General features: G+C 38.4%; 1 protein-coding gene across 3 annotated transcripts in view; it reads left to right on the plus strand.

Moving 5' to 3' along the window:
* The window catches only part of MAP3K9 (mitogen-activated protein kinase kinase kinase 9), a 64,312-nt gene that overhangs the window by 22,665 nt on the left and 26,116 nt on the right, over window positions 1–15,531 (plus strand). For all 3 annotated transcript variants that reach the window (XM_076344767.1, XM_076344769.1, XM_076344768.1), the window contains exons 3-4: window positions 6,114–6,294; window positions 13,803–13,951. In XM_076344767.1, coding sequence (XP_076200882.1) covers window positions 6,114–6,294; window positions 13,803–13,951 — 330 coding nt within the window. The remainder of the gene's footprint in view (window positions 1–6,113; window positions 6,295–13,802; window positions 13,952–15,531) is intronic.

Raw genomic sequence — 15,531 nt, forward strand, 5'->3', positions numbered from 1 at the left:
ACAGCAGCCTTAACTCTGTCCTTCTATTAAATAATCCTGCACTGTCGAGTGCCTCACAGAGCAGGCATCTCCATAATGACTTGTGATGACAAAACAGAACTGAAGATCCAGTAGTAGCAACTACATGAAGGCTGAAGGGTATAATGGTATCTTGGAAATCTTAATCAGGTTGCTTTTTGTATTGCTTTGAATACTAAGATGTTTTTGTCTTTCTAGTAAAGCATAATAATGTGGAATGGGGTGGAGCAGGGGGAAGAGCTGACAGTGTCAGATACCATTGTGTCAGTCATACTTCAGTGGGTCTGTTTCTGTGAGGTCTATTTTCAGTACAAATCTTTGTTTAAACCACAAAAGCATCTGAGTTGGCCCTGGCTTAGAAAAAAAAAACCCAACCTCATTCTTCTTGATGTCACTGCTATACAACTGTGACTCATGAAATTGAGAATCATCCCCTTTAGGATCTGTTATCACTGGGATCTGTGTACTTCTAAAGATTTGATTACTTTCAGTAAGACTGACATTGGATTCTGTCAAAAGCCTGCTAGCTATTAATACACATACAGAATGATACTTAAACTAGAGAAGGTAAACCAGCTTCACCTGACCTCAAGAAGTTGATTTCCATCACTTCTAACTCTGCTAGAAAAGCTGCTAGCTGAAATCGCAAACAAGGATCAGAGGATCTTGGGTACATCCTCAGTTCTTTTCCCTCCCTTACTAAGAAACCATCTTTAAGTCGTACCAGCATTGGCTGAGTTAAGTCCCCATCACTCTTTGTGCAGATTGAGACTGGAATGAGAAACTTCAGTTGTATCAGTAAAGTCTCTAATGACACTTCTGTTTCAGCATCTGGTGTTGCCTACTAACTGAAGAGTATTAGACCTGGTGAAAGATCTGGTTAATGGCCAGCATTCAATGATCTGCAGAATGTACTGCAGATGCTCTTTGTAAACTTTATCGGTCTGCTTTGGCTCTAGCCTCTTAACTACTGCTTCAATAGTCAAAACAACTAAATCAAACCATATCTTAAGCAACTGGACTTGTTCTTGTGGAAATTCCACATTACTGTGATTCTGAAGGGGTAAATGCCAGGACTTGTTGACTAAGGATGATTCTCTGATAATATGGATCTTGATTGCTGAGTTCACTCATGGCAACAAAGACAAATTAAAGGACACAATTAAGAAAGGCTGTTTAGTAGCTGCGATGGTCTTACAGGCCTGGGTGCTGCAGTCAGTATTGTGAGCATGATGGTAGTTGTCCATGAAGTATCAAAGTCCCAAGCGTAGGGTATCCTAAATCTTCAGAGAGTAGGCTACCAACTGCCACCTATAACTCTGAACTACTCAGAGATGACTAAAAATGCTCTCAAGTTAGTGATGAAAGCAAGCCACGCAGTGGCAGTAAGCTGCCTTTCCTCTTTATTACTGCAACTTGTTTTGTCCTGAGCAGAAGCCAAAGAATCACATAGATGGAAACTTGTGTTAAAAAGTACTGAAAATACAACAATGATAAGTTTTCTCATCTCTAGCAATGCGCAGTTGTTAATTTACTTGCTGTGATGTCAGACAGTATGACTAAGGACTGCACCAGACCGAGTCTTATCAAATGGTCTTTGAATTCTGCCTTATACTATTCTGCTAGTTAGTCTGTCTCATCATCAAACCAGTAAGTGTTGGCTTATTGCCTTTGGTTACCTAACCCACCCCTTTGTTTATATGGTGCCTACTTCTTTCTCTGTACTTCAGGAAGCTTTCTTACAAGAGTCTGATATGAAAATGTCCTTGATGCTTCTTGTAAGGTGCCAAAGGTGTTCTCAAAGAATATGGAGGAACCTCAATAGACATTTTTATTTCAAAGAAAGACTGGTCTTCATCGTAACCTAGATAAGAGGAGGCCCAGTGTTTAATTTCTATGTTAGTATCTCTCTAAGCTCAGACCTAACGTGTCTTAATTGACTGTTGTCTTTCAGCACTTGCAGTCTGCCTGGCTCTCAAGAAATTAAACAGTGGTGTTGAATCATTATCAGTAATGATTCTCGAGAGTCCTTGTGGTAATAAAGTTCTGAATAAATTTTTAGTAGTTGAAATTACACATGTAAATCATAAGTACCTGTATCTGGATGACTGCCTGATCCAGGGAAAGTCTTGCTAGGCGATACCGAGGCCTATTTGGATCATATTCCTTTCTTGTTGTCTCAGCTGGGACACCCTGAGATATGGAAGAGCTGTCTTGCTGGACAGAATTCATCTGAGCTGTAATTAATTTCTCGTTGTCAAATGCTTATTTTCCAGAGGATAAGTTCCAAGTCTTTCAGGAATATACGAAAATGTATGTGAGTACTTCTGGATTATTACTCCTGTAAGTACACATGTTCATGATACCCTTCACCTAAAGTTGCTAACAATTTTTAATGCTAGTTTAAGCCACCATGCTTTGCTTCGCACTTGCAGTAGGCAAAGAACATGGTATTGGTGATTTGCTGTATGAAGTTGTTTTACTGTAGCAGTTGGATCCTCAAAGCTGTCTGAATGTGCTTGTAATACCCGGTTTGCTTCACCGGTCCCTTTTGCACACTGCCAGTTGGCTCCTACCCATGCTACTTAAAGATCACCTTTTAGCCTGTGCTACAGAGGAAAAGGATGTTTTTGAGTTGTTAGGAGCAGCAGTACATAGCACACCTTCATCTACAACTTGACTGGCTCTGTGCATGCACACAGGAAGAGATTTCTTGCATGGGCCCTGCTGGAATGGGGAAACGGTGATCCACCACTAACAAGCTGACACACATTCTTCATGTCCCTCCTGATTCGGCTCTCGTTCTTCCCTGGTTGCCTGAAAACTAGGCCCAGTATCTTTGCTGCCAAACATTTTCTCTTTTTAAGGCTGAGAATGTGAAAGATTTTCAATTCAATTTTCTACCTTTTTTTTTTAAACCTCTTTATCTCATGCAGATCTTTTAAATCAACAGACCAGAATGAGAAGATTTACTGTCTTGGTAGATTAGCTGAGTTTTTGGTGTAGGTGCTCTATATTTGTGTCTGAACTTTTTTTGTTAGGCTGATCATCTGGCCACTGTTAGCTCTGTCCTGAGTGATCAAATCTATTCAAAGATGGAAAGGTATGTTAACTCTGTAAGTGTAGGAGGTATGTTGCTTATTTGTGTTTTGTATTGTGGTAGAGTAATATGAGTGCAGAAGAAATAGCACTTGAAGAGAACTTGCACTCAAAGTATTAAACAAGAGGCAATAACTGATTGTAGATAAAGCTCACAAGCAAATGAGACCATGATGCATGAGTAAAATGCATTTGCAGTGTCCTAGCAACCTGGCTTGTGTTCTCCATAAAAGAGACTTTTAAGGAGGAAACTGAAAGGAATTCATATTTCACCTATTTATAAGATTCTTCATTGAAATCTGAGCAAACACAAGAGGGAGAGTCAAGGTTTTTGGTTTGAAAATGACAGATGGGCTAGGGAGACTCCTAGCAGTTACAAGTGAGCCTGTTGATACTGACCAAGATAAGGAGAACTGAAACAGATGCTGGAGAGAGATATGATTCTTAAAATTAATTTTTACAATTCTGGGTTGCAGGTTTATTATCCCAAGCAGTTATTGCAAGGAAATAGCAGGGGAGCCAAGGTAACTAAAGAATCAAGGACTTGCAATAAATTCAACTCTTTCACTGTCCTTCTCTGTGGTCTTTTGTCATGGTAACTTACCTTACTTAGCCTACACCTGACAAAAGAAACAAGTTCATGGATACAAAAGATCTGTGTAAGTACCTATTGTTCTGTGAGAACTTAATACAAATCGAGGTAATTAGATTTAAATAACCTCTTGCCAGGAAGGTGTATACAACCCAACTGTGATATCTGGCTCTCTGTCCTGCTATTGAACTTTTTCAGACAGAATATGATCTACCTTGTGAACAACAAAATTGCTTGTTGCTTACTGTGCTTATAGAGGGAAGCAAAAAAACCCCAAGCCCATGTTTTCTTGTTTCAAAGTTTTACTTTACCTTTACAACTTCCCTGTATATCTCTATATTAGTGCATTTAAATTTAAAATTAGATTTTATTATTCTGCCAGCTCTTTACGCAGAGTGGGTACATGCTAGAAGAAGAAACTTAGTACGTATATTCTAGGAAGTTTTTTCACTCTTGCAATCAATGGGTGACTTATTAGCAATTTCTCTTAGCAGTTCTTCATCTGCTAGAAAGAAGGAAAAAAGTTGGGCTTACTAGAAGAAAAGGCACAAAGGAAGCCTTCTGTACCTTTGTTTCTTGTGGTGGTTCTCTTCTACACTGAAGTGTGGCTCTAAAAATACATATGCTTTTGCCCGAATGAAGAGAATAGTAACTCTAGGCCTCAAACTCCTCCTTCCTCTGCAATTAGGAAAATGGAACATTTGGTAATGTTAGAAAGGAATTTTGCAAAAGAAGCAAGAACCAAGAGCTTAACCAAAAGTCTAGTTCATTCACAACTTGAGTTGCCCCACAAAAATCTTTAATGAAGTAGTGTTTTGTGAATTCTGAAGCCTTGTAGAAAGCGTAACTGATTTTTTTTAACTTTAAGAGAACAGACAGTTTGTTTAACTTTAATAAAAGTAAATGCAGTATTTTAACATTTAGATGTATATTACTTATTATGCAGAAGGATTTGAATAACACTTTAGGCTTTTATTTCACAGCAAATTCCATTTTGATTACTGGAGGGATGTATGAGAATGAATGTAAGATTCCGCCCCGCCACCCCCCACCCCCACCCCCCCCCGCAAAAAAAAAAAGCAAAAAAAAAAAAGCTGTGTTAGCTTGAGACTGATACTTGAGTCTTTTCATGGACTGCTAAAAATGGTCCTGAAGATGATTTTTGTGTGTACTGTAATTTTTGCAAGGCTTTTGCCTTTTATAGGTTTTGTTATGATCCATGATTGTTTGGTTGTAGGGGTTTTTTTTTTTTGCAATTCACACATATATGCATAGAAAAGGGGAAAAAAAACCCCTCTTGTTTTCTAAGAACCTGTGTCTGTAATGACATTAAAAACAGAGTAGCTGCATAATGATGGTGTATTAGTGGCTTGATGCCTCTTGCTGTGAAGTCATTGGACTAATGGTAATACAAATATTTTTTTCTTTGTGGCCCTTTACAAAGTGGCTGAAAACCATTTCACAGGCTTATGGCTACGTTAGTTATGGAAGGTTAGTGGGCTATTATAACCTATTGCTTGATGTTACATTGCTGGCGCAACTTGTGTGGTCACTTTACATTAAGATAAAGAGGATAATGAGGCGCTGCTAAAGCAGAGTGGATACTTCTGGCCTCTGGTTTACACTCATTTCACAGTGGTGTGACAGTACAGCTTTCTGGGTAAAGAGGAGATGTGCCTTATAGCAAAGCATTCTTGAGTTCTGTCTCAAGGTTTTTTAAAGTTCTTGGGTATAGACTCCTTTGCCACTGAAACGTGGTAGAAACTTTGGCAGCTTAACTAAAAAAATAGTTTCATAATGATGGGGGAGGGAATCTATAACATGGTGGTGTATATGAAGTCTTGATTTGGGCATGTTATTACTGATCATCAATCTTTTTTTTAATTGTGACTTAAAAAAAGAAAAAATCTGTGTACATAGAGCTTCCACTCCGAACATATTTACATGAAGGATATATCCACCCTGTGTGTGTATCTGGATTTAAAAAAAAGTCCTCTAAGTAGTTCAAGAAAAAGATGCTACTACAGGCTTGCTGAGAGAGGATTAATGAGGAAATGTCTTCCCTTATCTGGATTTCTAGAAGTTACAGTGGTTCACTTCCTCTTAGCAGAGAATTATTATACAGAATGACACTAGGCACTATATTAAATAATTATGTCATTATCTATTTGTTCTCTGGGCTTGGTATTTTGGTTAAATTTGAAATTATTTGCTCGACAGCTGTTCACTTGTCAGATGAAGGGATCACCTTGAAATAACTTGTAATGGAGTGTGGTATGTTTGAATAACTAAGTCAGGGAGAATCTTGAAATTTGGGAGATGTCCGGGAGGATCTTTTTTGCATAAATACTAGCTTTACTCTGCATACCTTTTATTCCCCTCCCCCCGCCCCCCTTTTCTCCAGTACTGATACTCGAAAAGGTGGAAAATGGAGATCTGAGCAACAAGATATTGAAGATCACGGATTTCGGCTTGGCCAGGGAATGGCATAAAACTACCAAAATGAGTGCGGCTGGGACATATGCCTGGATGGCTCCTGAGGTCATCCGCTCCTCAATGTTCTCCAAAGGCAGCGATGTGTGGAGGTATTGATTTGGCATTAAGTGATTGGATACTAAAGAGTAACTAGACCTGCCAGGAAACCTCTTTTATGTTTAAAAATGGGTAATGGTGAACCAAATATTAAAATTCAGGTCTTAAGAAAACTTTATCCACCAGCTTTCCATCTATCAGACTCTCAGACTACTTTGTATTAATTGTAAACTTTTTTTAACTGTAGAAAGTGGTGGACCAGCTCCTGCATCCCCCTAAATTTTTGTTCTATAAGTTTATGTTCAGATTATCCTAGGATTCATAATCTCAATTCCCTCTGCTTTATCTAAAACAAACTTTTTGTGCTTGTTTTGGCTGTTGGCTGACATAATCAAAGGCCATAAAACAATCTGTGATGTACTTAAAATTACTACTTTTTTACTGTTTTACCAACAGTAAGATCATTTTATGTTTTGGTAGTAGTCTGTCACTGATGTATTTGTACACAAACACTGTACCTAATCGAATTCCCCATGCAGTTGCAGCCTGAATACAATGTTTTTCACTTGCATAATAATCTTGTGAATTATTTCCACCTTTCTAGTCTTTCACATAAAATAATACATCTCTAGGTTCATATGAATATGTAATACATAAGTAGTAATTTGCATGTATATATTGTATTTTCCATTCATGCACTGGGATTTTTGAGAACAGAAGCTACTGTGGTGGGGAGGAGCATAAGGGTCGGCCCATAGACTTCCAGAAACTTGAGTTTGAATACGACCATTAAGTGAATTGGTAAATCCAGAATTCAGCAAATAGCTCTAGGACAGTGACTTTTCTGGATGCTGTGTGACATAGAATTAGTACTGAACATCTGCAACAGATGAAGTAGATGGAATTTTGGTTTTCCTGTGGGGAGAGAGGTATTGAAATGTCAGGGTGACTTTGTCTTCAGAGCAGTAAGATTCTGTCACTGGCCAGTAATGCTCCCACACAAGTGTGCATGCTGTGAAATCTGTCAGGATAAAGAAATATCCCAGCTAGTAGAATTGTTTGGCTGTTATGGCAGAGATTTGGTGTGGGGATTTTCATTTTCCTTATCCAGTTTTGCTGAATAGATAATGTATTGCCTTGTGATAAGTCTGTGAACTTGTATTTTGCACACTAATGGTGTGGATAAAATTCTGACTCTGTAATTAAATGTGGTAGCCTCTGTAGTTAATCTGAGACGAACTGAGCAAGAACCAGGCTTTTATTTTGAGTGAAGTCTGGCAGAAATGAAAACCTCAAGGCTCTGCACCTTTTCTGTGCACATGATGACAGTACTGGTTTGTACACAGTTTGTCAAGCTCAAACCTCAATTTGCTCTTCTCTGAAACAGTGCCAGGAGTGGCCCTTTAAGGGTAACCTGGAAGAGAGGGAGAAGGGAAGGGGGAAACAAATTCCCTGTGACTGTAACTAATAATCCAGGCACGCTGTGAACAGAGCAGTAGATGTTCTGTACCAGTATGACCCCATTTTAGAAAAGATAAGACTTAATAGGTCAGTTGGTGATTTTCATGAAGGTATTTCAAGTGCCTCTATACCTGTGCAAAAATACCAGTTTGGTCATTGACTTAAGGACTTTGAATTACTTCAGGACTTAAGGATTGTAAATAACAAATTATTTGTTGGTTTTTCAGAATACTATATTTCTATTTTTAAGATTCCTTCATCACTTGCTCTTTTTATAGTTACCAATCTTCCCTTGAAAACAGGTTGAGTTCCTCTCAGTGCTCTTCCTTAAACAGAGGGTCGTCACCATTAAGAGAGCTGTTACACTCTCTCTGAATAAGCCTTCTCTCTCTGGTGGCCAAAACCTTGAGTCATAGTTAAATAAGCTGAAAAGAACATGGTGTTTGAGGCATGTATGCAGAGGACAAATACTTGCAGTGCGGTCACTACTAGTGTGTCAGTGATTGTAAGCACTGGATTTTATAAAAGCAGTCATGGACATGTGTAATAAATCCTGTCCCCACCCAAGGATGCAACTTGATATTCTTAACAGGATGAACTTTTTTTATCCTATTAGACTTGCCCCTCCTCTTGTCCACTTCAACCTCTTGGTTAGTCACTGGAGTTGAGTTTTTTGCCTGACAACCTTCCAGTTAGCCTGTGCAGCATCAGCAAAATTGGCTGTCTCTGTCTCTAACGTTCACAAACCCTTTTACTTCAACACCTTTTCTTTAAATCTTATTAGAATAATACTGCTGGCTGAATTGTTGCCCAGCCTTTTAGCAAGAATCTTGTTCTGCTTGTGTTCTCGCTGCACAAACAGGTGAAGAAAATGCTTGCCAGGACTGAAATTTCCTGAGTCAGTCTCATCTCATCATAAATAACTGCTTCATACAATTCCTTTCAAAACATGTAGCAAGCTCCATTTAAAAAACTCAATCTGTGTTTTTTTTTTGTTTGGTTGGTTTTTTTTGTCCCATTCTAAAGGAGGGTTGACAAAGAACTTAAAAGGCTGAGGAATGCTCCCACACACTGGTGTCTATCACCAGGGTCTGGGCCACTGTAAAGCTTGTTGATAATAACAGTACTTAGTACATCTTGCTAGTGAAAAATTGTTGCTATGAATTTTGCTGTGCTGCACCCGCAAGCTTTAGATCTACAGCAGAAACCTTGTGCTTATACTGTACAGAGGACAAAGAAGCCATGGTTTTATTTAAATATGTCAGTTCCTGTAAATCTATTTACGTGTTTGAGAAGAGAGTTACATATTTGCTTTGGATTTACAGGGGGGAAGTTGAACCACAGATATTGCAGCTTATCCAGTACTGTACAGCAAGCTAATGTTAGTAGGCATATAATTCAAATTTCCCTGTCATTTTAACTGCTTAAATGTATTTCTTGTTTGCCGCACGCTTCATTTTTGACTTGTGCTGCTTAAAAGACAATCGTGTTGTCTGTATTCCGCATTCTAATCATGTTAAGCTACCATACAACCTTCATCTGAGTTCCCTGTGTTCTTCAATTTACATGCTTTTAAGATGTATCTACTCTGAGACCAGTGAAATAATTAGGAATTTAATTTTCATTTGGGAATGGAATACCAGAACTACTTAAAACCATCTGATTAGCAGATCAGGATGTTTCAGGCATTCAGTGTTGGGTGTAGGAACTTCAGTCATTAGAATATTTCATTTGAATCAAGTGTTGGCAAGCACTTCCATCCACAACTGACTGCTTCCAGGCTTCTGTAGTCTTCTGTGTGTAATGAAGCACTGGCAAGACTTCAGTACCTGGCAGACAAATGTTGACTAGCAATATTGGTAGAAGCTCATGTGGGAGAAGTGTATGCAACTGACTGTTGTGAAATAAGCAGGAAATGTCATCTCTGGAACTGCCAGTCCAATAACATGCAAAATGCTCACTGTTAATAGCCATTAAAATGTAATGAAGTTTTTTCCTTAACAAAAGTAATATTCTACTTTCTGTTGTTGCTGGGATCTCCTTGTTGGGCTGATAGTTCCTTTCTCATGGAAGGTGCTGAACCTAGGGAGATGGATAAGAGGAACCTATGGTATAAATGCCATTGAACAATAACAGTGAGAAGAAATTACTGTTTTTCTCTAAGTTCACAGACTTACAAAGGAGATGGCAAAATCACGTGTGAAATCCTGCAGACCTCCAGCCTCCCTCTCCCTGAAAATCCAGTGTGTAGGATTGAACCTGATGTTAAATGGCTTAAGGGATTACTGGATCACTGGGAGATGGTTAATTATTCATACAAGTGTCAGTTGACTTGGACGCATGGTTTGTATCACATGGTTCATTTTGTAATTAAAGTCCAAAAATTACTACTGGGTGCTGGAAAAATAAATGAGCTCGATCAGTTTTTCTTCCTCCCTGTTGAGAATGAGAGGCCCTTGACTCTTCTTACACCTTTTTTGTATAAATCTCTTCTGTCTCTGGCTTTTTCCTTTGTAATTGCCAATCCCCTCCTTGAGAGCTAATGGAAAACACTGTTCAGCACCTTTCTTGCTGTTTAATCACTTGGGATGATTGTTGTTCAAATGCCACAAAGCAGTGTTTCCCTAGTTCTGTGGAAGCAGTATTCTCAGCAATGAACTGTAGGTATGTGAGGAAGAGGTGGCATTCAGTTTTGTCACAAACAAAGTGACCTTTTCTGCAATACATACTTCTAGTGTCATGTTAGAAGAAACTCCAATCTGTCCGTTCCTTTGTCTTTTAAAAATTAGCCTGCAGAAGAAATGCTTTGAGCACATCAATAGTGCTTTCCTGACTGTTCCATTAAGAGAAATAGCTAATATATGCTTTCTCCAGCACTCGTGGTAAAGTATTAACACAACTCTTCGGTAGTTTCTCCTACCTTTTGATAGCAACACATGCATCCAAACTGAAGAGTAACATGAACAATCAATCAGATTTAGACAGGCCAAATATATATTCAGTTCAGTATTCATTTCCTTTGAGTGTCTTATGAATCCTAGGAGGCCAAAAAGAAAATGGGAAATCCTTAAACTCCTGTTTATTTTTTTCAAATGAGGCTCTTGAGACAGTAAGAAATTGATTATTTCTTTCCATCAAGGTTCTCAATTATAATTATCATTATAATACCAAGAGTATGAATTACATAGGAAAAATGCAAAAGATTGTATAAGTGAAAAAGTATGATATTTTGCTTAATAAACTAACTGTGTTAGCAGCAAAGGTGGAATCTCTAGTGACTGAAATTCCATATCTAAATAGGAAAAGTAGTATTAAGACTGTCCAACTAAGGTGGCAGCAGGTACAATGAATGTATAGACTTGGCGGGGTTGGGGGGAGATTGCAAGAGTACAGGTTGCGATAATGAAAATTTTGATTACTCTCAAATGGATAGGGCAATTGTTGATTTGAAACAAGAAGAGATTAATCTTTTAGCTTCAGAAATGACTGTTTCATGGAGCAGCTATTCAGGGAGCTCTTAAGAGGACAAGCAGTTTTTATTTGGTCTTCAGGTGTGCTTAGGAGGCCTTCAAAACTGTACAATATGACCATGGTCAAAATATATGTATACTTAGTCAAAATATATGTATACTTAGATTCAATATCTCTGCAAAAGCAATTAAGAAAAATTAGTCCATTACAGTAGTGTTTAATCTCAAGGAGATTAATGAAAACATTGAGAAATTTTGTGTAAAACAACAAAAGGGGAACGCGCAACATGGATATCTTTTAAGGACACTATGTTAAAGCTCAGAGCAAATGCTTAGGAAAGACTTTAAATGAATGAAGATGATGATGTAGAAGAGACTACTGAAAAGTTGACTACTTCAAAGAGTTGAACCTGTATCCAAATGAAAATTAGGCATGGACTTGAGTGTTTTACGTTTGACTTGCCAGCACTTAAGAAGATTAAAAGGGTTTTGAGGAGAGTCTTGTGAAAAGCATAAAAACAAATAAATCGCTTTCAAATGCAGCACAGGTGAGAACCCTGCAGGAGAACATACGGCATAGAGGTGACCAAGATGTAAGAGTGCAAAGAAGATAAGGCTATAGCAGAAAAAACTTAGTAAGTGACTTGTGTCTGCTAGAATGGAGCAAAGAGAGGCTTTTTAAGCTGAAAATTTCTCTTTAAAGGAGCTGAGCTGGAGGACATCTCATACTGAAGTACTGTCCACAGAGGTGTTAAAACTGACTGATAAAATGAACAGTAACAAATTGCTGGGATTTACAGTAACACCCAGGACTTCTACAGGAACGTGAGCGAGCCAGCTGAGTTAATAGCTGTGCTGTGTAATCTGTTGCTTAAAGCTGCCTTAATACCAGAGAAATGGAAGGCAGCAAACATGATGACAGGTCTTAAAAGAGCTTCCTGAGGATCAGCAAGTCTGATTTTCAGTTCTACTAAATGGTAGAAACAGCACTAAGAGCGAGGAGCTGGTGGACATATGAGAATATCTGGGGAAGAGTCAGCTTTTGTAGAATGAAATCATACTATGTGAAAAAATGAAAATTCTTGAAGGAGTTATTGAGCATGTGGACAAGTGATAAGATTGCTTATACCATATTTGGATTTGTAAAAACTTTCAACAAAATCTTTCATCAAAAGCTTTTAAAGAAAGTAAATTGATGTGGGAGAAGAGGGCAAGTCTGTTTCCCATCACTTAGTCAATTCTTAATTACTAAAGGAATACATCGGTTTTCTTGGTGGGGAATTTTGTGTTCAACATAATGATAAGAGATTTGAAAAAGCAATAAATGCTTAGGTAACACTTGTTGATGATACCAAGTTATTCAGGATAAGAAAAAATTAATCTACTGTAGAGAGCTAAGGAAAAGTTTTGTTATACTGAATGATAAAATAGATAAAATGGTAACAAATACAAAGTAGTACCCATGGGAGAATTTCACATGTACAATTATGGGCTCTAAATTTTACTATTATGATTCAGTAAAAAGATATTAGAGTTACTGTGAGTAACCTAGCTCATTTTGTAAGGAGTCAGAAAGGCAAGTAGCAAATTAAAATTTAATAGAAAAGAAATAAAGAAGAAAACAGGAAATATTGTGCCTCTCCCCATATCTTTAAAACTTATGTGATTTTGGTCATTCCAACATAAAAGGTTTCAATGGAATGAGATGGTACAGAAGATGTCAAGGTCAATGAAAGATATGAAATGGCTTCTGTTCAGGAGACTAAGTAGACTAGGATTTAGCTAGATTAGGATTTTGGGGGCTGGAAAGAAGATGATTTAGGTAGGATGTAGTGGTAGCCTGTGAAATCATGGATGGCATGGAAGGAGCTAATAGGGAACATATGTTCACTCTTCCTTGTATTGAAAGAGCTACAGGGAAGCAAATGAAATTACCAAGTGATAAGCTCAAAACAAACACATGGAAGTATTTTCTGGCAATGCGTCATTAAATTTGTGGAACTCGCTACTACAGAACATAGTGGATGGTAAATGGGTTCAGAAGAGAATAAGACAGATCAATGGAAGAAAAAACTGTCAGGTCACTAACTATGAAGAAGCCGTCTCTGGCTCAGGTTTCCTAGAAGTAGAGAGAATATTCTGATGATACGTTGTTTGTCATATACCTGGGGGAAGAACAGTCCTGGAACTATTTCCATAACTTCATAGTTAATATTTCACAGAACATCTGAAGAACAGCCTAATTCTGAAGAAGTATTTTTCACTTATTTTTAAAAATCACAACTCGCCAAACAACCCTCCTTCACATTTGAGAGTTTCCCTGGGTTCTGTTTTGAAATTTGCTAAATTAGAAGATTTATGTTAATGTTTTTCAGATTGTTCCCAGTTTCCAGGGAGAAAATGATTTTTGTCTAAAAGGCGAAAATGGCATCTTATCTCAGTCCTATTAAAAAAAGCAGGTAAAATAAGGCACTTTGCCAGCTTGGCAGCCATGATGAGCTTGTCCAGAAAACTGCAATTTCTTCAGCGTACCACACTTACCCTGATAGGTTCAGGTACTTTCTTGTTGCTTAACAAAGACTGTGTTAAAGTCAAACACCTATTCTCTCTTTCTGTTTTCCTCCTGGTAGTTACGGCGTGCTGCTTTGGGAACTGCTAACAGGAGAAGTACCATTCCGAGGAATTGATGGTCTTGCAGTAGCATATGGTGTTGCCATGAATAAACTTGCTCTTCCAATCCCTTCCACGTGTCCAGAGCCTTTTGCCAAACTCATGGAAGGTAAGCCAGCTGTGGTGTGAGTATGGTTGGTGCTGTTTCTAGAATGCTGTTGAGTATTGCCTCTTTGCGTTGGTTTTGATACCTAAGAGCACAGATTTCTCAAATGGCTTTATTCAATGGTGCAAGTTATTATGGGAGCTAGGCTTGGCTGTTAGTGTGCTGTGACAGTTACTCTATTACAGGAGTAGTATGTGAAAGAAATTTCCCTGCCCTTTTTTTATCAACTGGCTTTATAGGAAAATGGGGGCTATTACTGTCATCATCTAGCTGTTGTTTTCTAGTAGTGCAGACTCACAAACACCAAAACTTCACATATTTTGGTCTAGTTTGAAGTCTTCAACTTGTTTTGAAATCCATAGCTTGAACATCTTGCTAGGTAGTGTCAGATTGATTTGGAATGAAACTTCATCCTACTGACATTTCGGGGAGAGGGTTTGAATGTGGCTTTGACACTTGAAAACAACCCAAATTTTCAGTCAGAATGATGTGATTTTCTGCGTTGTGTGTGGAGATAACTCATGCCCAAGGTGAGCTATATATGGATGAAAGAAATACAGGAGTTTGTCACCAGAGCTGCTGTAGTTCATTAAAAACGACTCTGTGAGGTAGCTTTTGGGGTGTACCTATGTCACCTGCTCTGCTGGCTATTGCAACTACTTACATATCTTCTGAGCTTCAGTTGTTCCTCCCTCCCTCCTTCCTTCCCTCCCCCTCTCACACTAGTACCTTTAAATGTTTTTTTTTTTCAGTGCCCCTATTCCCAAGGATTTCCAGGTGTCTATATGTAATAAACATTTTTATACCAATCTGGCAGAAAGAAAACTCAGGTAAAGAGAAATCAAACATGGTTTATAGTCTTAGTGAGCAAAGAATGAGTCTGAACATAGAGCTGATATTCTGTGGTCTCTGGTGGTGTTTTTAGCCCCAAGAAAGGAATTTGATTCATGCAAGAAAATGTTTCTGATGGATTTCTCTGCTTTTAGAATACTTTGCATTTTTCTGGTCTTCTCTGTAGGTTACAGGCTTCAGTTAAGTTAAAGTAGAAAATTTCATGTACTGTTGTGCTAAAAAAACCCATCCTACTGGATAGTAAAGAGCAGTAGAGTTGCAGGTATAGTAGCTTGGAAACAATGTAAAGCCAGAAACTGCATCTGAAAGAGTTAATGGAACTACTAGCTCAGTGTTGCGCCAGGGCAGTTTATTTTGACATGGTTCCCTAAAACAAGGACCCTGGATTTCTTAAATATAAGTGAGGTATCTGCTGCTGGGGTTAAAAATAATGCCCTCTGAGAAAGTCAGGTAGAGGCATATGGCCTGTGCTTGAACCCAGCAGCGCAGGGGTGAGCACCCACATGGCTTTGGAACGCTTGGCTTCTCCATGCGCAGGGGGGAAGAAGAGAACAAGAAAACAATTACTTTCTGCCCCTTCACCAAAACTGTTTTTCAAACAGGCTGTTTCCTGTCTCGGGTGAACTCTTGTTCCCCTAACGCTGCTTTTACTTTTGAATTACTGCCCTGGTGGTCTTCACTGAGACAGCAAAGCTGAAATTTCCCTCTTCACAGAAAAGACTTGTATGTTA

The sequence above is a fragment of the Aptenodytes patagonicus genome, chromosome 7 (assembly GCF_965638725.1).
Source record: "Aptenodytes patagonicus chromosome 7, bAptPat1.pri.cur, whole genome shotgun sequence".
Lineage (NCBI taxonomy): Eukaryota > Metazoa > Chordata > Aves > Sphenisciformes > Spheniscidae > Aptenodytes > Aptenodytes patagonicus.